Source organism: Camelus ferus, chromosome 10, assembly GCF_009834535.1.
Source record: "Camelus ferus isolate YT-003-E chromosome 10, BCGSAC_Cfer_1.0, whole genome shotgun sequence".
Taxonomy (NCBI): Eukaryota; Metazoa; Chordata; class Mammalia; order Artiodactyla; family Camelidae; genus Camelus; species Camelus ferus.
In genome coordinates, this window is record NC_045705.1 from 59,655,077 (window position 1) to 59,682,229 (window position 27,153).

The 27,153-nt window shown below is 49.4% G+C and overlaps 1 protein-coding gene across 6 annotated transcripts in view; it reads left to right on the plus strand.

Moving 5' to 3' along the window:
• The window catches only part of SLCO2B1 (solute carrier organic anion transporter family member 2B1), a 48,952-nt gene that overhangs the window by 2,740 nt on the left and 19,059 nt on the right, over positions 1-27,153 (plus strand). Inside the window, exons 1-7 of one of the 6 annotated variants that reach the window (XM_032489379.1) lie at positions 5,234-5,495; positions 9,930-10,060; positions 11,184-11,321; positions 12,635-12,797; positions 15,304-15,537; positions 15,789-15,887; positions 18,213-18,403. In XM_032489379.1, the coding sequence (XP_032345270.1) occupies positions 9,953-10,060; positions 11,184-11,321; positions 12,635-12,797; positions 15,304-15,537; positions 15,789-15,887; positions 18,213-18,403 (933 nt within the window). In that variant the 5' untranslated portion in view covers positions 5,234-5,495; positions 9,930-9,952. Of the gene's footprint in view, positions 1-5,233; positions 5,496-9,929; positions 10,061-11,183; positions 11,322-12,634; positions 12,798-15,303; positions 15,538-15,788; positions 15,888-18,212; positions 18,404-27,153 lie in introns of those variants that run through there. The other 5 variants (XM_032489380.1, XM_014556584.2, XM_014556581.2 and 2 more) reach the window with 5 other exon arrangements.

The following is a 27,153-nucleotide window of genomic DNA, read 5'->3' on the forward strand; positions in this document are numbered from 1 at the left end:
CTGGGCCTTACCCGCTGAGCCAGATCTCAGGCTGCTGGGAACCAGATGGCAAGCTTGCCTAGACTCCACAACTGGGTGCCAGATATCCAGTGCCCAGTCTGCTTCAGTCCCTTTCCAGGACTCACTTTCTCCATCTGGGCAGTAGATGGTGGGAGTCTGCTGAGGTGGTCACTTGGACCCTTCCTGTGCTGAGAAGCTCAGTTTTCTGTCTCTGGAGGGAGCAATGGAGCAGCAGTTTCTCTGTAGGGACAGGCTTGCTACCCTGGATGTGGAGAGGAGGTAAATTTGGTTTCTGTTACCTATCCTGGGCTGCAGCCCAGAGCCCTAAGCACTAATGCTTGAAGTGATGGAGAACAATGCCCGCCTTACCAGACTGGGAGCTCCCTGGGGATGGGGTCCAATCTGATCCATTCCTGAGGCCCCAGATCTTGGCAGAAGCTGGGCAGAGTCAGGATATTGGGGAAGTATCAGTACAGAAGCTGCCCTCCTTCCTCCCCCTCCCTCCCCATGACATTCCTTCCCTCCCTCCAACCTGCTTTGAAATCCTACTCTTATTGAAAACTGGAGACTCAGGATAAGGAGTGAGGTGGGATACAGTGGGGCCCTTGGGGAGTAAATGTAAGCACAGAAAGAAATAAACTGGGGCTAGTGGTTGGGGGAGGCAGTGTGGTGGGGGCCAATAGTCGTATTATCTCTGAACCTCAGGCTGTGTTTTGGGCCCGAGGAGGCTGGCTTGAATTCCCTGTGGGCTCAGGGCTCACCCTTCACCACTATTTTTAGAGTCATCTTGGGTCTAGATGGGGTAGTCAGGGCCAGAATTGGGAATAGAAAGCCCCAGTGCAGGGTCCTTGACCCAGCTTGGAAACCACCAGAGAGCAACAGCTGGAGGCCTGCAACAACTGGACCTCAAGCATGTTACTGTCCTCTCAACAGACCACCCAAGGGTTCTGCTGGGAGGAATTTCCCAAAGATGACAGCCAAGCCCAAAGCCCAAGACCTCCCCACATTCCTGCCTTTGACTCTTCCCCTTCCAGAAGCCCCACAGGGTCACACTGGGAACTGGAGCCCCCAGGGCCCTCACATGGCCCCCATCCAACCAGGACCATGCTGCAGCCTCTGCTTCTCCAGACCCCCACACTCTGGCTTTCTCTTCTCCCTCATTCAGTTTAACAGAATTCAACAATCATGTCCTTAAGCTGGGCCAGGACTTGAAAGATGAGAAGTAGTTTTCTGGGAAGATCGGACATTCCAGGCTGAGGGTACAGCGTGTGCAAAGGCTAAGAGGTGGAAAAGGACAGATGGATTTGGGGAATGGCAAGCATCTACTGGGGCCGGGGAATAATGTTCATTAGGGTGGCCTTGACCTCTTGGAGGCTGAGGTGCCTGTACCCATGTGCTGCAGATGGGGTGAGGAGGGAGGAAGGGGCTCACCGTTGTTGAGGACCGTGGTGTACCTGGCAGCGCATTTTCCTTTACTCCTACCAAAAATGCTATATGAGACTATAAGGGTCTCAGAGAAGGAAGCTGAGGCTTAGAGAGGTTAAATAAACTGCCCAAGGTCACAACCACAATGTGCCAAAACAAATATTTGAATTCAAAGTCTTCTGGCCCAGAGGGTTTCAACAGGGAACTGATGGGGGGGGGGGGGTCCATCAGGACCCAGGAGAGAACAGCCTCTGCCCGGGGAAGTCCACTGGCTAATCAGGCAGATAAGATGGGAACATACATAATGCAGGAGAGTGACCAGCCTCGCATCCCAGAGAAAGGGCTGAGGGAACTGGACCAGGAGGGGCAGGGGAGGTTTATGGAGGGGGAGACAGCTGGCGTGGGCTGCAGGAGCTAGGCAGGGGAGCCGGCAGGCTGAGGGAGCCCAGGGCAATCTAGGAGGTAGGAAGGGCTGGAGGCAGGGGTGGGTCATGACGCTGGCTGCCTCCCACCCCAACACCTCCAGAGAGAAATATCTGCCATCATTGTGACAGATGGATTGCCCAAGGTCTGCTGCTGGGAATATTTCCCTTCCTAGTTTCGGGCTGCAGGTGTGTGAGTACTGGAGGTTGGTAGGTTTTCCAGAAACATCTTGGCTCCTTTGTGACACTGCACTGCCCCCTCAACCTTGGTACCTGAACATAGTTCTAGGATGGGTTCCTTCTTTTGTTCTGTTCTCCTCAGTAAGGGCATATGGTAATGGTGTCTCACTCTCAAAAGGAAGTTTGCCCTTCTCACCACACATGCTTTCCAGACTGAAAGCCAGAGGTCTGGCTTTAGCCCATATCCTCTCCTGGGCTCTCCTGGAGTCCGTGGCCTCCTAGGTGTCTCCTTCTGGGAAACCCCCTGCCAGCCCAAACTCACCACATCCAAGACTGAGCTCACCATCACCCTATAATCCTGCCCTCAACGGTGGTCACCCAGAGCAAAAGCTGCACCTCTCCCCACTCCCTACCCACCAGGACGCCTTGGCTTCCTGTGCTCCCCACCCACCTGATTGTCCACCAAGTCCTGTCCATCCCACCTCCCCAAGTGGTGCATCAGCTCATTACATCGCCACTGCCACTACCTGGCCCAGGTCCCATTATCACTTGCTCCTCTGGACCCCACTCCTGCCTTCTCCCTGGCCCCTAAATTCTCCACTCTCCCCACACAGGCACAGAGGTCTTCCTAGGACGCCAAGTCAGATCTCATCACTGGGCTCAGGAAAAAGCCCAACCCTCCAGCTTGGCGTTCAAAGGTGGTCATAGCCTGGCTCCTCCAACCACAGCAGCCTCATCTCCCCATCTTGACTCCAGTGCTTTAGTCTTGCCAGACTATTTGTTCCCTGAGCAGTCTTCGCACTTTCATACTTCTGCCCTTTACTCTGATGTTTCTTCCTCCAGAAAGACTTCCAGAACATTCCAACGTAGACTAGGGCCTCTCTGCTATGTTTCTGTAGTCTTGGAACTCATGTCACACAGTGAACATATGTCATTGTGATTCAGTGCTAGATACACCCCCCATACACACCCCCCTTAGGAGCTCCCTGAAAGTGGAGACCTAGGCTGCTTGCTTCCGGGCCCCCAGCCACCACCTCCCAGAGCTGTTAATATGTATGGAAACAATCTTCAGTCTAACTCCTAGAACCAGCAGAAATCAGCTCTGTCCCCGCCATGGTGACCCTGGGTGAGTCATCATGGACCCTTTCTGGCCTAGTTGCCTCACCCATCAGAGGGTTAATCCAGCCCTGTCTTCCTGTCCAGCAGATTCCTCAGGCCCAGGGTTGCTGTGGGTCATAGATGGGAAAGCCCACAGGCAGGTGAGAAGTGTCCTGGAGCCAGCCAGGTGGGCCCAAAGAGGCTCCAACAGGGCAAACTGCCACATGCAGGCGCAGCATTTTGGACCAGCTGAATGTTTCCATATGGGAATGTGGGCCCAGTGTTGCCAGATCTGCTAATCCTTCAAGAAAAAAACAAAAATCAGGAGTTTTGTGTGAAATTTCCTGATTTTTGAATGCTGGCAACTAACTTAAAAACACTTGGCTAGCCAGCATTGTGCAAGCCCCTCAAAATGTCTAGGAGCCAGATGTGCCCCCAGGCAGGACTGCCATGCCCTGAACAACTCCAAAGGGCGCCATTCACCTCATGGCACACAGCTCACACAGCTGCACATGGGGCCTTTGGCCAGGGCCCCACAGTTGTAATCTCTGCCTTGTAGTCTCTCTCTGCCGGAATGCCAGGATGCCAGGATGGCCTTGGCAAAGCACATGTGAGTAGCAGGTGTAAGGGAGAGGCCTTTCCTTCTCTCACACAGGGGAATTATTAAAAAAGAACCAAAAAGTTCTTAGAATGCAGCTGGTGGGGACGGGATGGGGAGCAAGAACAAGGAGACAGCAAAGGGAAGCTTCCAGAAGGGTCTGTGCCTCTTCAGAGATCAAGAGGAGATGAGAGAGTAATGCTAGGGCTGAGTCTCCCACAGGAGGACTGGTGACCAGGCCTGGAACTAGACTCCCTGGTGAGTCTGGGACAAACTTGACAGAGGATGTTATCCCAAGTGACCCTCGTGCAGGCTTGAGAGGAGAGGCTCATTATTCCTATTTTGCAGAGGCTCAGAGAGGTCTAATTGCTGGCCCAAGGCCACATTGGGTCTAAATGATCCCAGATCTTGCTCTCTCTGCTGAGGGTCCTGGAGAGAATGTGCAATTTTCTTGTTCTTCCTTGGTCAAGCCCTCCTCCTCCAGCCTCAGGTTGTGAGAACTTGCCCAGGATCCCTGGGGATTTCTTAACACATGTCTCCTAAAAGTTCATATCTGGGCCTTGGTTATGAGTCCTGAACTTGTACCTTACTCGAGTCCCTCTCACTGGGGGCCACATGTCCTTCTCACCACGTTTCTCCATCCAGCCTTGCTCTGACAGTGTTCTCTTGAGAACCTCAAACTGACTGACTGACTTACCAGCTACAAAATCAGCTGGTAGAATGGCTGACTGTTCACATACAACCACCTTTGACAATTCACTGGAGGGAAGCCAGGCCAGAAAAAGAAATAGCTTACATGGAGATTATTTTCCACTTGTTCTGAGGCCATTTTTGGCAGCCACCATCTTGTAGTTACTGTTGGGGGCCCAGGAGTCAGGCAGATCTGAGTTCTGGTCCAAGCTCTGCCACTTAGAAGCCCCAGCACCGGGATAAGTCCCTTCCCCTCTCTGTGCTTCAGTTTCATCATCTGTGTCATGGAGTCACAGCAGTTACCTCAACAGTTTGCTAGGAGGATGGGTGAGTGTGCCCAGCTCAGTCCAGCACACAATGTTGCTCTGTCTGTCTGTCTATCCATCTGTGGTAGCCCCAGGACAAACTTCTCCATTGGGCCAGCTTTCTGACTGCCTCCCCAGATCTCCATGGTTGAACTTCTTCTAGTTCTCAGGTTCTAGATGCAGCAATGTTCCCTGCTGTCCCAAAGCAAGTGTGGAGGCAGGCAGGGTGTTTGTAGCAGGACAGACAACTGACAGAGGGACTACCTGATAGGGAAGAAAACAACGTTCACTGTACACCTAGTATGCATCGTGTCAGTGCGGGCTCCCCACACATCACTGAGACAACTTGTTGATAAGACAAAGTCTATTATTTATGGTGACAAGGGACAACACCACTTCTCAAAGCTTTGGTTATGTGTCAGAGTTGGGAGGAAAGGTCAATATTTGTTGAGCATTTGAAAGTTTGTTTTAAGGCCAGTTCGTCAGTGCAGGGAGGGAGGTGAGTGAGGGAGGCTTGACCGGGATTGGGTAAAAATCGTGATAAAACAATCCAGCGTTTGGTGGTAGAAACAGCAAGATGAGGACTTGAAGGGGAGAGATAAGAAGAATCTGAGGTGCACACTCTGTTGCCGGTTTCCCTTGAAAAGTTGCTCAGTCCTTCCAGAATTTCCTGAAATGAACAATCAAGGGATTTGCTGGGGCTAGTCTGTCTAAGAAGAGTAAGAAGGAAAATGAAGACAGCGGAGTAGCAAAGCCAAGTTTCAAGTGGTTGGTAAGGTGTGGTTTGGGGTTTTTAGTGTCCAGGCTGAATGTGGGTGAAAGGTTCTGGTTCTCAGTGAGTGCTTTGTGCAGTGGGATGTAGAGATTACCATTCCTGCAATAAGGATGAGAAAGCCAGAGGGCTGCTGATCTAAGGCCACATAGATGGATTGCAGCCGAGGGATTCAAACCTGGGCACTTACCTCTAACAGCTAGTGAGGGTACAGGGGAAGGGGTCCAGGTCCTCAGATCTGTAGATGACTGGGGCTTACATAAGACAGGGAGAAATAATCCAGAGACAGAATGATGATGTTGTCAGAGGGAGGTGTTTAACGTGGAGGAGCCAGGTGTGCATGGAAGGAAATGGATTCATTTGGACCTCGTGACCTCAGAGGTGCTTGAAGATTATCCGGAAAGGGGATGGCAGTGGCCCTCAGGGGGCCTCCTGTGTGCTAGGCCTGAACCAGGTGCTTGAGATGGCTTACTTCTTTGAGGTAAATGCTGTATCTGCACTTTACAGAGGAAACAGGCTCAGAAAGATAAAGGGGCACATCCAGGCTCACACAGGGACCAGTGAGCAGGCTGGGGTTCAGACCCAGGTCTGAGGGCTCTTAAACCTACACCCAGCCCCATATCTGCCCATATTTGCTGCTTATAGCTGGGAGGTGGCTGGAGGAGGCAGGCCTCTGAGCCTTGACAGGAAAGAACAGGCAAAGAAAAGCAGCCCTCCCTGTCAGGCTGCTCTCTGAATCTTGCCCCTTACCCTCCGCACTCAGATTCCTGGCCATGGAGGGGTTAGCTAGAGGGAGACCTGCCTTGCAGACCTCTGGAGTCTGAAATAAAGTCCCTGGCTGACAGACTTTCAGGTTACTTTTCTTTTTTTTAATTTATTTTTTATTTGTGATTTACTTATTTGAGGGGGTATAATTAGGTTTATTTATTTATTTATTTTTAGTAGAGGTACTGGGGATTGAACCCAGGACCTCATGCATGCTAAGCAAACACTGTACCACTGAGCACACACTCTCAGGGCGACTTTCTGACTGGCTTGCTGAGCAGCTGCAGGACAGGTGGCCAACTGATAGCCCAAATAGACAGCCCCCTTAAAGGACAGTGAACTAGTGGACCAGTGACTTACCAGTTGATGGACATGAGTGTGCCTGTGTGCATGACCAGCCACGTGACCCACCAACAGGCACACAGACCACCTGCCTGCCAGCTCTGGGGCTATTGGCTGCCAGCCCTTGGAACCATCTGGCTTACGTGGAACCCCAAAGCCTGGGTGTCCACCTGGGGGAGAAAGGGGCTGGAAATTTTTCCTGAGGCCTGGCTTCCAGCCTCTCCCCTCATTCCTACATGACACCCTGGCCTAGCCCAGGTTTAGTCCCACAGCTGCCCTCTCTCCTGTCAGGGCTAGCCCTTAAAAAAGCCTTCACAGGACAGGAACGGCCTCAGAGATGACACATGAAGTGGACACACAACCTTGGACTCAGGACCCTCCTTCTAGGGGGAGTTCTATCCCTTATCAGGGAGTCAGACTGCCTATTGCCAGCCCCTCTGTAGAGGCCTCTAGCCCAAGGAAGGGCTCAAAGGGGACTGACAACCTGTCTGACCAGCCCTTTTCAGTGAGCAACTGGCCACCCAACACACTGGTGGCTGCTCTCAGAACCCAGGAGGACGGGCACAGGGCTTCCCTCCTCCACCCAGAGGCTCACGCTATATACTGGTCCAAGGGAAGGCAGGAGGTTCTGAGCTAGTCCATTGACCTTTTCCCCTGGCTTAACCATCCCCCTGGTTTCTTTCAGAGCAGAGGATCCAGGTCGGTGATTTCTTTCCTCTCAGCCTCAGCTCCAGCCTCATCATCTGGTTGGCCTGGCCCCTGGTGGGGGCACTGCTGACTTCCAGGTGGCCTGGCTAGGTTTGGTTGGGCTGAGACAGAGAAGAGTGTTATGCTTCTTCCCCGCATCAAATCTGCACAAGGAGTGCAGAGTGATATTGAGGTCAACTCCTGGGCTTGAGTCCCTGCACCAGTGTGAGCCAGTGGAGCTGGTGACCTTCGAGCCTCTGTTCCTTGGCAACAGTATAGAGATCAGGAAAGCACCAAAGGCACAGTTGTGGAGAGGCGTCACCAGCAAGCAGAATGTGCATGTAAGCCTTTACATACATGAAAAGCATGTAGCACAGCTTCTGCACTATAGTAAGTGACTGGTCTCTAGTGGTGAGAGAAACTGGGGTTTCGAAATGGTTCAGTTTCCTCTGGGCGAGTTTGCTTAGAACCCTCCACCCCCTCTTCTTCAAAGTGACCTCCACAGAGCCTCACCCCCACTTCCCTTTCCTAGGCAAGCCCCTTCCTTATCAACTCCCTGTCAGGGGTCACTTTTATTTCAATATCTCCTTGTTTCCTCTTGAGTGTTCATGCCCCACAAAAGGGACTCCTCCCCAGCCACACACACTTCCATTTCTTCAGCCAAATTCCTCGAGACATTTTCCCAAAGAAGATATGGCCAATAAGCAAAGAAAAGATTCTCACCATCATTAGTCATTAGGGAAATGCAAATCAAAACCACATAAGATATAATTTCACACCCATGAGGATGTTTATAATCAAAAAGACAGACAATAATAAGTATTAGCAAGAATGTGGAGAAACTGGAACCATCATCCATTACTAGCAGGAGTGTAAAATGGCGTTGGAAAATAGTTTGACAGTTCCTCAAAAAGTTAAACATAGGGTTACTATATGACCCAGAAATTTGACTTCTGGCTACATACCAAAGAGAATTGAGAACCTATGTCTACACAGAAATTTATGTATGAATGTTCACCATACTTAAAATAACCCAAATGTCCATCAACAGGTAAATGGATAAACAAAATGTGATTGATATACACTGGAATGTTATTCAGCCATAAAAGGGAATGAAGTACTGATCCACGCTACATGGATGAACCTTGAAATGTTATGTTAAAGAGAAAGAAGTCAGTCACAAAACACCATATACTGTATGATTTAATTTATATGTATGTGTCTGAAATATTCAGAATAGGCAAATCCAGAGAGCCAGAAAATAGATTAGTGGTTGTCAGGAGTGGTGGGGGGGAGGGAGGAATGGGAGAGACTGCTAATAGTTATGGGATTTCTTACTGGGGTGATGAAAATGTTCTGGAATTAGATAGTGGTGGTCTATATAACTTTTTGAATATACTCAAACTACTGAATTGTATACTCTGAAAGGGTAGATTTTATGGTATGTGAATCAGGCTTCTAGGCACCTTGGGTAAGGAACACAAAACCCTCACTGGTGGTGGATGCAGGCCTCTAAAGCCCCTTCCCAGGGTTTGCCTCCCAGGTCTGGAGATGGAGTGAGAGTCCCCATACCCCTTCCTTGGGTCAGAGGTGTCCTCAGGGCAGTTTTCAGGCTCCAGAAGGAACTTGTTGAATGAAGGGGAAACTCCTGCCAGGTTGAGAGGCATCTGAGACAATGGAGAGGCTTCCGCAGGACGTGGGGCCCCAGGAGGGGAGGTAGGTCAATGAGGCCTTTCTTGGGCTGCTAGGAGGTGCAGGTGTTTTTCATCTAAATGGAGGAGTGGAGTTTCCCAAGGCAAGACTTCCAGGCTCCTTGCTGAGATTAAACGTTGAGACCCTGGAGATTCCTCTGAAGGGGCTCAGCTTTCCTCTCATTGCAGTGAGTGGGAGACTGACATGATTAACATGGTTGCCATAGGAGGAAAACCAGACATGCATAATGGGGCCAAGGATCCAGATTCTAACCCAGCTCTGCCTCCTGAGTCGTCGTCACACTTAGGGCCTCAGTTTGTCCGGTGTAGGTGGGCAGAGGGTTAAATGGGATGATCTCTGAGGGCCCTTTCTGCACAGACCAGCAACATGGTTCATGTATGATTTGGGCGTTGGGCTGGTTAGCTCTGTGGTTACACAAGGTGGTGCCCTGTGGAGGTGCTAGTATCTGTTCCAAACTATCCCCAGGTAAAGCCTTTATGCCTTGACTTTGGACCAAGCCTTGACCCTGCACCTGGCCCTAGGCCTCTGAACCTAAACTGAGCCAAACAGACCCAGAGCAGACTCAGCCTCCAGGAGCATCAGATGTCTCACAGCTATAGGCCCTAGGGAGGGCTCAGGCTGTGTATTTCTGCACCGGGGCCTCCACTTGAAGGTTATGTGGCAGCATCAGCAGCTTCTCCCTAGAAGGAAGCTTTATGCTGGGAATGGAATGAAGGTGTGAAATAGGTGGTCCCAGTGGGATCTGGCCGGCAAGAGCACATGGAGCACACACCCACCCTTAAGAAGAGCCCTGCCAGCACCTGGGATGCAGGAAAGCTGACAGTGCTTTGACTCAGGTTCTCACCAACCCCTGAAACACCTTGGGCTGCCTGGGTCAGGGCTGTTCTATGGGATTGCATCTCCACTCTTACCCCCTTGCTGTCTGTCCACAGGGCCAGTGGGTAAGGAGCTCCAGATGCCCAACAAACACATGAAGGCCATGGTGGACACAGAAGATGCACCTGGAGGCAAATGTAGCCCAAATCCTCAGGACTTGCGGCCAAGTGTGTTCCACAGCATCAAGGTACCTCTCAAGGACTGGCAGGAGCAGGACCATCTGAGCCCAGCAGAGCAGGCTTTGCCACCTACTGGCTGTGAAATGCCAAGCAAGTTGCTGCCTTTCTCTGAGCCTCAGTTTTCTCATCTGTAAATGGATGGCTATGAGGATTAAAGGGATGATCTATAAAAGCACTTCACTTGGCTTCAGGCACATGCTATCTCTTTCCAGAGGGGCTGCTCTGTGGGCAATGGGGGACGAGTCTTCTTGCCTCCTGTTTTTCTAGTGGGAAAGAGAAGGACCCCAGGGATCTTGAACCTCTCTGAATACTGGGAGCTCTGGCTCCACCAAGGGCAGCTCTAAATGTCCAAGCATCCACCAGCACCTACAGGGTGCCAGGAGCCATTCCCACTTGGTCTTACTTAGTTCTCACAATAACCCAGGGAGGTAGGGATGTCATCCTTGTCCCACAGATGAAGAAACTGAGACGCAGAAGAACAAACACTCTATTTTTTAAGCTCTGGCATAAACACCCTATTTTTAATTTTTTGAAACAAGTTTTTCTTCTCTTAGGCATTCTGCCAGTTTTTCAGGAGGGCTAAAGACAGGTGGGGTGTTTGAGTGAGGCTGGGTGGGGTGGGGTTGGGCAGCTTGGGGGTTTGCTGTGTGCAGGTGGTCTCCCAGGGGAGTTCCAGGGGAGGACTGGATGGGGTGGGGAGGGGTGGGGATCTGGGAAGCTTCCTGGGGAGAGGGCAGAGTGGTGGAATAGGACGGGGGTCCAGTCCAGCCTGCAGGAGCTCTGAGGGTCAGAGAGTCTCCCATCATTCTCGGCCTCATAAAGACCCTGCTCTCAGTCATGCGGCTCCTGGGTCACCCCCAGACCCCCGGGGTACCCAGGACAGCTTTTCTAGTTTTTAAGCCTGTGTAGAAAACCATGCACTACACCAATAATTCTTTCTCTCTCCTCTTGCTCCGGACTCTCCCTTACTCTTTCTCCTCCTGTGTGTCTGTCTCCTCTGGCTCTGTTTCTCTGTTTTGCTATCTTCTGCCTCGCTTTCCCTCCCTTTCTCCAACTCTGTCTCTGCCTTTCTACCTGCCAACCCCATTTGTCTTCCCACCTGTCTCCTGCCCCTCTGCCCGCTGCCCATAGTTCTTCATCCTGTGCCACAGCTTCCTGCAGCTGGCGCAGCTCATGATCTCCGGCTACCTCAAGAGCTCCATCTCCACAGTGGAGAAGCGCTTTGGCCTCTCCAGTCAGACTTCGGGGCTGCTGGCTGCCTTCAACGAGGTACTGGTCCTGGCACAGCTGCAGGGGTGGACACTGAGGGAGACTCACACCCCCATTCTCCCCACCATCTCCCTCACTACCCCAACGTAAACTGTTACCCCAAGGGCCACATGCAATCCCATCACAGCTCTCTTCTATTGATCCCACCCTTGGAGACATGAGGGATTTTAGAGACAGCCAGGGTCCCTGTATCCACCCAATCTCCCTTTGGTTCCTTGACGTTTTCAGATGCCCAGCTATTGCCTGGGAAGGAATCATAGGAAGTCACCTCAACAGTAATGGAGAGGTTTAAATTAGATCAAAGGCAGAACTTTGAGACCTTGGGGTGGTGGGGGGAGGGGATGATACCACAGCATGGAATTGCCCCAGGATCCACAGGCCTCTGCCTCTGGGCCGACAGCCAAGCAGCAAGGAGTGGACAGGCTGCTTTGTGTGGATTTGGAGATCAGAGTCCAGCTGTGTCCAGCCCCTCCCCCACCAGACATTTTCACCCTCGGAGAAGGCCACTGTCCAGAAAACACTCTTTCTCTGCCACTTCCAGGAGATTTCTGTGAAATTCTCTCCCCCTAGTGTGATGTGTCACATTTCTCTCAACCCAAGGCCTGCAGTCTACACCACATCCCCAGTGTTCCTTAGCACCCCACCTCCAGATCTCAGAGGTGGGAAGGAAACATCAGTACTAGCTCTGGGGCCTTGGGCAAGTCATTCCCAACTCTAGACCTCAGTGTCCCATCTATGTATTGGAGAGACTGTCCTTTCCAGGGTCAGTCCTCTCACTGACCCTCTGCTGATAAGGGTCTGCTGCTAAGGGGGTGAGTACCTCACCTGCGGTCACCAGCCAGTAAGCAGCAGAGTGCACACCCCAGATTCTGACAGCAGAGCCTGCCTCTTCCCTGCAAGCTCTCAAATCCCCTCCAGCACCCACATCCAAGGATTTTGATTCTAAGGCTGGAAAGTCTAAGCCTTAGTCCTCTGGCTTTAGACTTTCTTTATTTGTTTCTCATTCATGACATCCCAGAAGCTCAAACCCCTTTCCCCGAATGCCCTATCACCCCATGTTCTAACATGGGGTCCAACCCACATTCTAGAATGAAATTAAACTTCTTACCTTGTCTACTCTGCTCTTATTTCTCTCCCCTAATAGGGCAGTGGGGCCTTTCCTAGAAGGACCCAGAATCTGTGTTTTTAAGGGGGACCCAAATGATTCTTACTCAGCCAGCTAGTCCATTATACAGATGGGAACACTGAGATTGGTGATAGTGACAAGGACAGCCCTCTGCAACACTTTAATGGGTCCCCTCATCCCTTTGCAGGTGGGGAACACAGCCCTGATTGTGTTTGTGAGCTATTTTGGCAGCCGGGTACATAGGCCCCGACTGATTGGCTATGGGGCTATCCTTGTGACCCTGGCAGGCGTGCTCATGACTGTCCCGCACTTCATCTCAGAGCCGTACCGCTATGACCACACCAGCTCTGGTAAGAACAGGAGGGGCTGGGCTGGAGGTAGACATGAGCTGCCACATTATCGTGTACCAGGGTCCATTCCCAGGCCTCCATCAGTCAGGATGGGTCCAGCTTCCCGGAACACCTGCTAGTCCTCTGCACCCCACCCCACTGCCTCCCTCGGTGTCAGCCCGGGCAGATCCCTCTGGCAGTCCTGGGCAGTGGGATAGGTTGTAGTCCTGGGGCAGAAAGATGAGGCCCTCTGGGCCTCTCTTGGTGATGTCTTGTTTGTATGTCAGTGCTTTTTTTTTTTTTGAGGTGCGGGGGAATTTACAACACAGCCTACTTTAGGGCCTGGCATGTGTAGGTCCTCAGGAAATGTTTGTTGGAGTAATAACAGTATCACACACCACTTACTATGCACCACTGTTCTAAACATTCTATGTGTATTGATGCATTTAATCCTCAGAAGCCAAGACGTTGATGAAAGAATGAATGAGTGAATGAACAAATTTAAAAAAATGAGTTTTATTCTATTTTATTTTATTTTTTTAAATGTAAGAGTTTTAGACAAGAATAGTGAAATCTCTGTTCCGCCCAGTGGGGTTTTGTTGAGAGCCAGTTGGACAGATGGATGCCTGTCTCTTGCAGAATGACCCAAGCAGCCTCCCCCCTCCCATCCACTTATCCACCCATTTACCCATCCATCCACCCATCCAGATATGACCAACCCTGAGAAGCTCTAAGGGGAGCGTGGGTTAGCATGAGCACTGGCAGCTCTGCTGCAGGGTAGAGATTCCAGCACCCTGGGAGCCAGTAGAGCCCCAAATAGGGGAAGGACATGAGGCTGGGTGATGGGGAGGAGCTGCAATGTGGGAGAAGGTGGGCATTTCAGGTGGAGAGAGCCACATGGGCAATGGCTGGGAAGTGGGACAATCCAGGAAGAAAGCAGAGTGGTCATCTAGGCCTGAGTGGAGAGCTGTCAAGGGGCCTGATTGGGATACCGAAAAATTACACTTCCTCACATTTCCCTGTCCAGAATTTTCACTGCAGCAGAGATTTTCCTTTGCGGGGTCACACATGGTCTTCTTCATCCTCACTGCAACACCCTTCTGCTCCCTATGAAACCCCAAGCAAAACCCTTCTGTCTGAGCTTCAGTCTCCACATCTGTTCAATGGGTGGACCAGACTCATTGGCTTCCAAGCACCCATCCGGCTCTGACATTCAAGGCTATTACATTCACTCATTCCTCACTCAATATTAATTAAGTATTTATCATTAATATTTATGTGCCAGGCCCTCTGCTCGGCATGGAGACTCAGGGGTGGAAAAAGAAGACAGACCCCTATGATAATCCTCATATCTGATATCTAGTAAGCACTGAGCATAGGCACCACTCACCACTCTTAATGCTTACAGCCCTTGGAGGGGTGTTATCATTATCCTATTTTAAAGGGGGGAAAATGAGACTTGGAGAGGGAAGGACTTCATGGCCCATGGCTAGTGGAGCCTGCCTGGGTAGCCTACTCTCAACTACTAGATTATTCTGCATCTGAGTTCTGTATTTCTGTAGAACTTCCATTCTAGGAGGCTTATTAGAGAGATGAGGAAACCGAGGCCCAGAGGTGCTGAGGGCCTTTTGAAGTTTTACTGTCTTCAACCCAGGCAGCCTTGGTGAGGGTCCAGTTCCTCCTTGACCTAGGTTCACATTGCTTTTTTCAGCCCTAGAGAGTAGCTCTCTGGGCAAGGTTGACATGGCTCAGGGCCCTGGCTCCCAGGAAGGGCAAGGCCAGCCACAGAGACAAGGCCACTTTTACACCCACATTTGGGATAAAAATAGCATGAGAGTCTCTTTAAGTTTTCTCACTAAATATTGGTGAGCTACAAGGAAACAAATGTCTGGTACTAATTTAAGAAATTTCCCTTTACTGCACCCTGCGTCTGTGTCCCGAGCTGACACCAAGCCCTCCCCAAAATGAAGGCCAAGGCCACTAGAGCCCTCCACAATCCAGACCCAGCATCCACCCCTTGCCTGGCCCTACATTTAGCCCTGTCCTTGACCCTCACACTCTGTAAGCCAGACGTACTGAACTTCTCAAGCCCCCGGTTTTGCATGTGCTGTGGCCTCTTCCTGAACACTCCTCCCTGCCTTCTCTTCTGGAAAATCTTGTTTGTTCTTCTCCACCCAGTTCAAACTATACCTCCTTTAACCACCCCACCCCACCCCCACCCAAGAGCCACCGTTGCCATGGCACTTCCACATACCTCTCTGCTCAGAGAGGTGGCATAAGGTGGTTTAAGAGCATAGACGGGAAGCTGGACTGCTTGGGTTCCAATCCTGTCTCTACCCCTTGTTAGTTGCTGCCTGAGCATCAGTTTTCTTATCTGTGAAATGGGAGTAATGATAGCATTCCCTCCCCTGGGTTTGTTGTGGGGCTAAGATGATTTATATACACGACATTTAGAATAGTACCTTGCATCATTAAGCCCTATGTAAGTCTTAGCTATTGTCCTAATATTTTTTTTATCATCTCTCAGTGGACATGCCACAGGACTTGGAGGCTTCCCTGTGCCTGCCTGCCACCGACACCCCCACCTCAGCCCCATCCAACAGCAGCTGCTCAGGCTACACGGAGGTCCAGCATCTGACCATGGTGGGGATAATGTTCATGGCCCAGACCCTGCTTGGTGTGGGCAGTGTGCCCATTCAGCCCTTTGGCATCTCCTACATTGATGACTTTGCCCACAACAGCAACTCGCCCCTCTACCTTGGTGAGGACTCATCCCCACCTTGGGCTCTGAGGGAGGGCCAGGTTCACATAGGAGGACAAGAGGCCCAAGTCGAGCTGAGCTGAGACCCTGACCTCTGCACCATGTGATCAATAAGGTCTGGAGAAGCCCTGGAAAACTACTTGGGCCTGGCCAGGGGAGATGGTCTGCTCTTGCCCACTGGAGACTGGGCAGACAGTGACCTGTGGAGGGAAGTTGGGTCAGAGGGGCCTAACCCAGGCTTCCTATTGCAGGGATCCTGTTTGCAGTGACCACGATGGGGCCAGGCATGGCCTATGGGCTGGGCAGCCTCATGCTGCGCCTTTACGTGGACATTGACCGAATGCCAGAAGGTGAGCCTCAGAGCACACAGCTGTCTCCAGGGGCACGCAGACACAGCTGACTGACCATTGGTCTCATAGGAGATACTGAGCCAGGGTCCCAGGTTCAAACCCCAACAATCCCACTGACCTTGGACATGATGACTCTTAACCTCTCTGAGCCTCAGCTTTCTCATCTTTGAGATACTCTCTGTCCTGACCCCATCCAAAAGCTGCAGTCAGAATGCAGTGAGATGGTAGAGATAAGCTATAAGGTGTCATTGGATGGGGAGTTGTGGTTGTTGCCTCTATTGTTACGAATTTTCACCTAGTTCCACCTCTGAGCTCCCTTAGCCCCAGCTTAGATACACTGTGGGGCAGACAAAGCCACTACTCTCTTGTCCTGTAGGGCACCCCCATCTTTATAGGCAACAAGCCCCAGGTGAAACAGGGAGGACACTGGCATGCTGAACAGAACTTCAGAGTAGGACTCAGCTACCCTGGGCCCATCTCGGTTGGGAAATCTACTGGGTGACCTCTGAAGACCCGTCTAGTTCTGACCATCTCATAGCCTGGCAACCTGTGCCAAGGGCACCATTTGGGGAACAGAAATCTCTGGTCCAGGTAGTGGTGAGGGTGGGCCAAGGAGTGGGACCAAAGTTTGGTCTGAAGGCAGCCAGGAGGGAGGAGTGTTGGAGGTCCCTGAGCTCTGGCGCCTGGTGGGAGTGGGAGTGGATTCTTTTTAGACCAGGTCACTGTGGCATCTCATCTGCCCACCAAGCAGCCTGAGCCTCCAGTTCTGCCCTCTGTCTCCTGCTGCTCAGATGTCCAATCCTTCACCGGGAGATTTTCCAGCAAGCCCTAGAAGCCTCCGGTGACACATGTATGGAGAGATGGACATGCAGACAGTATTTCTTGTTCTTTGGCTTTTGCCCAAGAGTACCTCTAGTCAAGACAAGTCTAGGCAGCTCTGAACAAGAGTCACTAGGGATAGCCCTACCCTACCTCCCTTCCTTCTAGAAAGCTGGGCTCAGGAGCCAAATGTGGGCTCTGGTTGCAACTCCTGTCTCCCTTGATGGAATAGTCCTGAAGAGTCAGGGAGTCAGTTTCCCACACACACTCCAGCTCAGGAGAAAGGAGTATGCTTCTGGCTCTGTTGACATCATCCTGGCAGCTGTGGCACCTCCACAGGCAGATGTGGCATTCCTGTGGTCCAATGTGCCACCTCCAGGATCCTTCTTTCTCACTGGGGGATTTCATGGGTTGGGCAGATCATGTCCACCACAGGCACAGACTGGTATGTGAGAAGCAGAGGATTTGAGGAGACACATGGCTCCATCCTGAGGCTCCAGCCTCTCTCCAGCCTGGCACAGAAGCCAGGGGAATAATAAGTGGAGGAGGGAATCAGTTCAACAGCCAACTCCACCCCCAGCTTTACAGATACATTTGTTGAGTGCTGAGTGCGTACTCTGGCCCTTGTCCAGGAGGAGCTCAGAATTAAGCACCTGAGAACCAGCTCCATTCAGGTTGGTGTCATTACTGATTTGTATTGTTATAAAGTACTTGCAGATGCTTTGGCAATTGAAGGAGGAGGCACCCAACTCAGTCCTGGGGTCAAGAGATTTGATGGGAGATGTGGGTCCTCCAGGCAGGAGGTGGTACATATGGGATAATCTTCTCCTAATTACACCTGGAGGGGAATCAAGATCACCTAGGGAACTTGTAAAAGGTACAGATTCCTTGGCCACCTTCCCATCCCATCCTGTGGAAGTTCGAAGTTGGTGTTGAGTAAGGCCAGCTATTTTGACAAGCACCCCTAGTGATTTTAATCATTACACAGGTCTGAGAACCACAAGTGTCGTCCTAAGCATTAGTTTAATGATAATAATAACTGCAATAGTAACAGTAAACAAAAAGAAAACACTTATACAGACATTCTGTGTTCCAGCACTATTCTAAGTACTTTACATGTATTAGCTTCTATGAGTCTCACAACAACCCTATCATGTAGGTTACCGCTAATTTCAGTATTTTACAGAGGAAGAAACTGAGGCACAAAGAAGTTAAGTATCTTGCCCAAGGTTATGTTAGTAATGGAATTCAGCCCCAGGAGTGCAGTTCCAAAGTCCATGACCTTGACCATGACACACATTGTCTTAGTAGTTGAAAAAGTTGAGGCCCAGAAAGGGTCAGGGACTTGCTCAGTGTCACATACATAACTGGCAGGGCCACAACTGGAACTTAGGTCCCCTGTCTTCCAGCCCAGGTCACCTCCTGTCTCAGAGGTCAGTCCCAGGGTGGTGGCCAAGAAGTGACAGCCCATCCTGACCCTAACATCACCATGGTCTTCTCTTCCAGGTGGCATCAGCCTGACCTCAAAGGACCCCCGATGGGTGGGTGCCTGGTGGCTGGGCTTCCTCATCTCTGCTGGTGCAGTGGCCCTGGCTGCCATCCCCTACTTCTTCTTTCCCAAGGAGATGCCCAAGGAGGGGCATGAGCTTCACTTCTGGCGAAAGGGCTTGGCAGTTTCAGAAGCACCTGTCAACAAAGTAAGCCCCCTCCACACCACATCCTAGTCTAGGCTTCAGCCCTCATCCACATGTCCTCCTTTATAGCATTAAACTTCATCCCTCTGGGCACTGGACTTCACAGCTTACAAAGCCATTCCTGTCCTGGCTCCATCACATACCCCACAACGTCCTTGCACAGTGAATATTTCCTGCCCCTTTCCATGGCTGAGGAGATCAAGGGGCAGAGATGGAAGTGACCTGCCCAAGATCACAAGGCCAGCACAGACAGTGCTGGGACCAGAACCCAAGCCTGTCTGAGCCCATGCCCCTTGCTCTAATCATCACCCTCCTGTCTCATGCTTGTCACTTAAAGTGCTTGGTAGATTCTGAACGTGCTATGAAAATGTTGAGAACTGGGAGGCGGTGGAGGGTGTGCAAGAGGGTCTGGGAAGACTTCTCTGAAGAGAAGGGAGCTGGGCTTTGAAGGACATGTAGAAGCTCAGAAAGGACAGGGAGGGGCCTTCTAGTGTGGAAACAGCCTGGGCAAAGGATTTGGCTGTAGAAATTAACCTGGTCTTTCCAGGGACAGTGAGGGGACATACATGTATTGAGTGCCTCCTGGGGCCAGGCATCAGGCTAGACACGGGCTCAACACGTGGTCTTCACCCTTAAAACAGGCATACCCTGGTCAGGACAGAGACTCTTTGACAAGTAACAACTGGCCAGGTACTTCAGGGGGGTCTCGCTGAATCCCTCTGCTCGGCTCATGGGGCAAGTGGTCTTCCCTCAGAAGAGGACACTGAGGCCCAGAAGTTGCAAGGATGCCCCCAAGGTCACAGCTGGTAGAAGAAGGCGGGACCATGTGAACCACTGGGCAGGAGAGATGATTTCAGGCCAAGGGCCTCTAAGTTTTCCAGGGACCCATAAAAACATGAAGCCTGAAAAACAGTAAATTGGGTCTAAAATACAAAAGAAAATGACAAAATAGAAATGTCTTATTAATGTCAGCTTCAGTAATTTTTTGTATATTTTTTGAAGTATATATATTTTTATTGAAGTATAGTCAATTTACAATATTGTGTCATTTCTGGTGTACAGCATAATGCTTCAGTCATACATGAACATACATATATTCATTTTCATATTCTTTTTCACCATAGGTTACTACAAGACATTGAATATAGTCCCCTGTGCTATACAGTATGAACTTGTTGTTAGCTTCATTAATTTTTCTTTAATAATTAACACACATTTCATCACATTCTGGTATTTGTACCTTAGATTTTCTTTTTCCCCATACATGGGAGTGTAAAGGAAAAAAACTCCTGTATTTCTCCTTTACCCACACACACAATACTTCTGTGACCAGATGTGTGAGGTTATTCCCACACTGGTCAATCCTCTGTGACATCTACTGGGTGTCCTACAACTTGACTCCGTCTTGACACTATCTACCTGGAGACAGCATCAGATCCCACAGGTTAAGGGCTCAGTCCCACAAGACTGCTCCCATTGCAGATCCAAGTCACAAGTAGGAGGTCCAAGGTAACCCACAATTTCTGTCTGACTTGACCACAAATTGGAGATTCCCACAACCCCCTCCTTGGATCTGACTATTTGCTAGAATGGCTCACAGAACTTGGAGAAACACTTACTTACGTTTACCAGTTTACTACACAATGAAGGGTACAATAAAGGATACAGATGAACAGCCGGATGAAGAGATGCATAAGGCAAGGTCTGGAGGGTGCAGAGCACAGGAACTTCTGTTCCTGTGGAGCTGGGGTGCATCACCCACCCAGCACATGGATGTGTTCACCAACCTGGAAGCTCCCCAAACCTCATACTATTGGGAGTTTTATGGAGGCCTCATCCTGCAGGCATGTTTGATTATTAACTCCATTTTTGGCCCCTCTCCCCTCTCTGTAGAATTGGGGGCAGGGGGATAAAAGTTCCAAGCTTCCAATCATGGCTTGGGCTTTCTGGTGACCAGCCTCATCTAGGAGCCTACCAGAGTTACCTCATTAAAACAAAAGATGTCCTTATCACTCAGGAAATTCCAAGGGATTTAGGTGCTTAGTGTCAGATGCTCTTACCACTCAGGAAATTACAAAGATTTCAAGAGCCCTGTGTCAGGAACGGGAGTCAAAAACTAAATATTAGAACAAAAGATTCTCCTACCACCGTTATTTACAAGAGTTTTAGAAGCTCTGTGCCAGGAATCAGAATATATATATATATATATTCTTATTATTCTACAGGGAGGTAATTGTTGAGAAATTATAAACAATTATAAATTAAGGAACTTGGTTGTTGTTAAGTTGCTAATTCTAATTTCAAAGGGACAATTTATATATTGTCAAATATTTTGTAGCAAGAATAATTCTATTTAATGTGGCAGTTTGGTTCATTTGAATATGTTTGCCACAATGTGAGATAGGGCCTCATTATAGCAAGAAAGTTTGGGCCTAAGAGGAAGAACTGAAAATGTCTCTGCCTAGAAAAGCTGGGACTTGAACCTGAGTCTGTCTGACCCAGCTGCCCTGCAAACCTACCACTCCATCCCCCACCCCCTGATGCAACAGAGGTTGTATACATGGGGCCAAGGAGACCAAAAAATGATGTTGGGATAGCCAGCTGGGGCCAGAACATGAAAAGCCTTGCCTGCCAAGTTCAAGAGCAGTGGGTAGCCCTGGAAGGAGGGTAAGTAGGGAGTCCTGTGGCTTTATCACCAGGTGGTAGGCACAGAAAGGATTGCAAGGGACAGGAGAGTGCAAAGAGCAGCTGGGAACAGGGTGATTGATGTGACAGCTGTGGCATTGGTTAGTGCACTGACAGTCAGGCAGGGTATGGGAGTAGGTCCAAGAACCATACAAGAGGGGACCTGCACAGAACCGGGTCTTGCTCTGCTGTGGGATGGGCATCCCAGAGACAGTGAAGGGCTGGGCTGTTGCTGCCTCAGAGGCAGGGGAGGGACCAGTTTCAGGGGAAGAAGACTGCTTGGAACCACAGATGGTCCTTCCCAATTCTGCCTAGCTCAGGCCAAGTTATGAATGAGAGGGAATTCCTGGAACTTGAGGAAGAGTTCTTAGAAGTGGGGGTGATCATAGAGGGAGGGAAGAAACTAGATTGCTAGTTACGGGTAATCTTTAAGTTGGTTCCTAAATTTGAACAGAGAAGGGCTCAGTCCCATACTTGGGCTATGGGGTGGAATAGGTAGAGGAAACAAGGGTGAGGGTTCAATCCCCAGTACCTCCACTAAAAATAAACAAATAAATAGATAGATAGATAAATAAATAGGTAGATAGATAGATAGATAGATAGATAGATAGATAGATAGATAGATAAATAAATAAATAAATAAATAAATAAATAAATAAATAAATAAATAAATAAATAAAATTACCTTCCCCACACACACACAAAAAGGAAAAAAAGCAAAAGAAAGAAACAAGGGTGAGACTTGGCTATTGCTGGACTCAGTCACATGTCAGTCATATGACCTTGAGCAAGTCACTTCCCCACTCTGTTGTGTTGTGTAAGATGCTGGGGTTAGATTCCTGGAGCAATATTCTCTGTGCCTCAGATTCTGAGAATGCACGATTCCTTGAGTCTAAGCTGCTGTGATGCAGAGATTCAGATTTTAAGAGCTGTGTCTCTGTGATGCCTTGAAACCCTGGCTCCCCAGCTGTGAACCTGTCTGGCTGTCTGGATTCATTCTGTCAGTGCATCAGGGATGGGGGGAGTGGGGAGGGAAGGGGGTGAGAGGTTCTTAAAAAAGAATCCAAGGCTGGGAACATGATGATCTGCTTCCAGCAGCTCTCAGGCAATAAATATTGATGTGGGAAGAACTGTTCCCCTGCCTCCTGAGGCTGCCTTGGCTGGGTCTGTTTGCAGTTGCTTGGGCTGACCCAGCCCACTCAGGCCACTGATGGAGAGGTGGATGGACCAGGTGGAAGAGCCCAATTAGGCAAAATCAGCAACCAGAAAGTCCAGGTCCTCAAACATGGGATATGTATCTTCTGGAGGGACTGGGACTAGGCAGAGGAAGAAAGAGAAGGGGGGACTATTTCTGAAGTCCCTTCAAGCTCCCCTCCCAGGCTCAGGGGTCTGCTAAATACCCTCCTAGAATTAAATGCAGCTTTTACTGGTATCCAGGAGAAGTTCTCTGGCCTCAGTCTCTCTGTCTGTACAATGGGTAGAGGATTAGACAAGGTCTCCCAGCTCTGACAGGTTCAATGATGCCTCCTCTAAATGGCTCCCTGTCTCTGGAGCAATACATGAGCACTTTCATAGGGGCACAGAGGGGTGCATCCCACAGCCCCTACCCCAAGGAGCTCTCAGGTAGTGAAGGAAGGCCAGACAGACTGAGAATGGCTGAACGACAGCTCACTTTTCCCCCCTGGCCAGTGCTTTTTCTCTACCTGGGTGGAGGGGAGCATTAACAGTCTCTACAGATAAGACTATGAGATGGGGGATGGGGGAGGCCATACCAGGCCTGGGAGGGGCAGGAGCTCTGCTTCCCTGCCTTTAGCTCTGTCCATGTATCTGTAACATCAGAGCTCAGGTGGCCATCCTGACATCTTTCTAGAAGTGAATCAGGGTGGGCCTCATCTCTGTCTAGGCCTCAGTCTCCCACAATCAGCCAGTTTTTAAGGTCCTATCAAGTCCTAGGACTCCTGTCAGATGGCTCTGCGGACTGCAGAGCCCAGGGAATAAAGATGGTCTCCTAAGGGCTGCCTCGCAGGTCATCGGGCCCAACTTATCCTTGTGGCTGTAAGATCCCATTCAGCCAGCAGCCTTCCTGTGTTCCCTGAGCCCTAAGGTCCTTCTGAGCTGCTGCCCTCGGGGCTGGGCCAGGGGCTGAGAAGGGCCTTGTCCATGGAGATCCCTTGTCCCTGCCCAGCCTCTGAGCACCACTGGCCTCTCGTATTTCCCAGGAGCCTCCACATTTGTTGTTCTGGGGCATTTCCCAGAGTCTGGGATTCTAAGATTACATGGTTTTAAAGTTCTGTGTGTCTAGTAGTTAAAGATTCTCAAGTATTTGTGTTCTTTCATTCTTAAGATTCTATGCCTCAAATGCCTCTGTCTCCCAAAATTCATGTTTTTTTTAAAATAATATCACTTTATTTTTATTTTATATATTTATTTTGGTAGGGGAGAGGTAATTAGGTTTTTTTTTTTTAATGGAGGTTCTAGGGATTGAACCCAGGATCTTATGCATGCCAGGCACGCACCCTACCACTAAGCCATACTTCCCCGGCAAAATTCATGTTTCTAAATGGCTACAATTTTGACCCAAGAGTCTAAGAGTTTATGAAATCCATTGTCTCCCAGTCATTAACCTCAGTGTGCTACTGTAGTGGGGCAGGGGGGTGATGTTCAGGGATGGAGACAGGAGTCAGCAATGGCAATGGCCCTTAAAACCCAGGACTTAGGGCCAGACCATTGGGGTCTGCCCAGCCAGGAGGCTCCTGCTCCCCTGGGATTCTGTGTTTCCACTGCAGCCTTGCGAGGTCTGAGGTGACTTGGATCTTCCTTGTGCCTGGTGTCTCTCCCTTGCTGGCACTGTCTCCAGACCCTTCCTGGCCGGCTTGGGAACCCTCTTGTGTCCTTCCCCATCCCTGGTGACCCAGGCTTTGTGACTCCGTCCTCACACCACTTTAGCTCTTTAAGGTAGGAGGACTTGTGTGATCATCCAGTTCAACCCCCACTCCAACTTACAGAGGGACTGAAGCCCAGAGAGGATCAAGGCTGTACTCAGAGTTTGGCCAGCACCAGCTCCCCCTGCGCCAGTCTGTACCAGGCCAGGTCTTGGCCCTAAAGGGCTGGAAAGAGCCTTCCTCTCCCTGGCCTGGTACAAATCAGAGCCCCTTCAACACTGTGGCTATAGGGCATTTTGGGGTGATCTGCTCAAGTGATTTTCAAACTGCACCCCATAGAACCCCAAGGATGCCACCACAGGGAGATTGAGGAGAGGTGTCCCCCAGCAGGACACCCTCCCCTGCCCCCACACATTTCAAACAGATCAGTTCTACTTTAAGTGTTTTTATACCAGTCTTTTGAGTAAAATTTCAATTAGGAAAAGGGTTCTGTTGCTAAAAACAGTTTTGGCTTTTGTTTTTTGTTTTCTTTTTTATTGAAATATAGTTGATTTACAATGTGTTTCTGGTGTATAGCAAAGTGATTCAGTTATACATATATACACTCTTTTTCAGATTCTTTTCCATTATAAGTTATTATAAAGTATTGAATATAGTTCCCTGCACTATACAGTAGGACTTTTTTGTTTGTTTTTCATTTTTTAATTTTTATTGAAGTGCAGTTGATTTACAATGTTAGTTTCAGGTGTACAGCAAAGTGATTTAGTATACATATACATATATTTTCCAGATTCTTTTCCATTACAGCTTAATACAGTAGGTCCTTGTTGTTTATTTTATATATAGTAGAGTGTATCTGATAATCCCAAACTGCTAATCTATCTCTCCCCCGCCTTTCCCCTTTGGTAACCCTAAATTTGTTTTCTATGTCTGTGAGTCTATTTCTGTTTTGTAAATAAGTTCATTTGTATCATTTTTTTAGAGTCCACATATAAGTGATATTGTGTAATATTTGTCTTTCTCTGACTTCCTTCACTTAGTATGATAATCTCTAGGTCCATCCATGTTGCTGCAAATGGCATTATTTCATTCTTTTTTTATGGTTGAGTAACATTCTATTTTATATATATATATATATATATATATATATATATATATAATATATAATATAATATATTATATATATATATATATATATATATATATATATATTCCACAACTTCTTTATTCAGTCATCTGTTAATGGACATTTAGGTGGCTTCCATATCTTAGCTATTATAAATACTGCTGCTGTGAGCATTGGGGTGCATGTATCTTTTCGAGTTAGAGTTTTTGTCTTTTCCAGATATATGCCCAGGAGTAGGATTGCTGGATCATACAGTTTTTTAAGGAACCTCCATACTGTTCTCCATAGTGGCTATACCAATTTACAGTCCCACCAACAGTGTAGGAGGGTTTCCTTAAAAGTCAGTTTTAAAAACACTGATCTAGTTCAACACCATCATTTGACAGAGGAGGAGACTGAGGCTAAAGAAGAGAAGTGATCATGCAAGCATTTCCTCAGTGTCTGAGGCATCCCTCAGTGGCAGGGAGGAAGGCCAATAGCATGCTGGCCCAGGTGTGACTCCTGACTTTGCCACTTACTAAGTCTCAAATCCGTAAAATGGGTATAACCCTACCATCTACATCTTGGGGATTTTGTAAGAAAGAAATGAGCTGAAGTGGTGAGGTGGGTGGTTCAATACCTGACATGCAGGCTCATTAACCAGAAGAGCTTGTTCTTAGCACGGATCAAGCTTAAGAGGAAAAATAATGGGAACCTTACCTTTTTTCTTTTTAGGTGCTTTTTTATATCCTGCTTCCACTATATTCTATAAAAGTTTTGAGGTAGCTCACACCGAACATATTCAGTACTACTAAGACAGTGGGAAATTAGGCCAACATGTATTACTCTAAGCTGTTTGTATTAATTTGTTCATTTAATCCCCACAACCCACCTATGAAATAAGTTCAGTTATTACCACCGTTTTACACCCGAGGGACCGAGTTACAGAGAGATTAAAAAACCTGGTAGAATGACTAGTGAATGGTGGAGCTGGGATTCAGGCCTAGGAAGAGCCATTGTAGGGCCTGTGCTGAGTCACTCAATCCAGACCCAGAAACAGGAAGATAGAAATAACAGCAAAAGGTTATCAGAACGAGAGAGAGAACAGAGATAAACTCCTTATTTGGTCCTCAGCTTTCTGGTAGCCAAACGGAACAGAGGCATGGCCCCTTGCAAGAGTCCCATTGTAAGAGAGCCAAAAGCACATCGCATCCCTCACAGAAGCTCAGAAGTCCAGGAACTCTGCTAGAAAACACGCTCTCCCTGCAGTAGGGGATAGGAAGTTAAGCAGATAATCCCATCCCTCTGGCTGCCTCCTGTGGCCATATATGATGGAAGCTGAGGGCTGGCAGAGAGTTCCACGTTACCCACCAGCGGCAGTGCTGGCTCTGTGGGGCTGAGGTCACACACAGCCTTTGCCCAGAGCTTCGAGGAACTCAGCTTCCTCTGAGGACAGATCCCGGATCCCTGGAGGTCTGGCAGGCAGTGGGGCCTTCTGTGGACCACACACAGCATCTTGGGTCCTGAAGGCTGCAGCAGTCAGCACACAGCCCCAAAGGGGAAGTTTTAACCAGCTTCCTCAGCCCAGACCTGCTGACCTGGGCAAACCACAGCCCAGATGGTTTGAACTCTGAGGCAAAGTCTGAGCAGAAGCACTATGTTTCCTGTTTCTGGAGCCTGCTATTAGTCAGGAGTCCTCAAAACAGATGTGAGGGGAGAGGCGGAAACTGCTGGAGAACACAGAGACAAAGGTTAGAGAAAGTCAGTTCTCCCAGCACCCACAGGAGAAAGCCCAAGGCCCTCAGTCCGGCCCTCCTGACTGCCCGGTTCCTGCCCTGAGAGGCTCTTGGCTGTAGTCAGGTTGGTTCCTACCCAACCCCCTGCACCCAACACGCCTCTTCCCGCCATCACTCTTCTGCTGGTACTATGCCCCTGCTTCAAATAACCTCTCCCTTTCTGTCTATCCAACCCCAAAATCCTAAACTTCACTTCTCCCTGGTTGTCCTCCTGACGCCTGCCCCTGAAAGTCTGTCCCTCTCTTCCCATCACCAAACCCCAGAGGGCAAGGTGGGCGCAGGGGA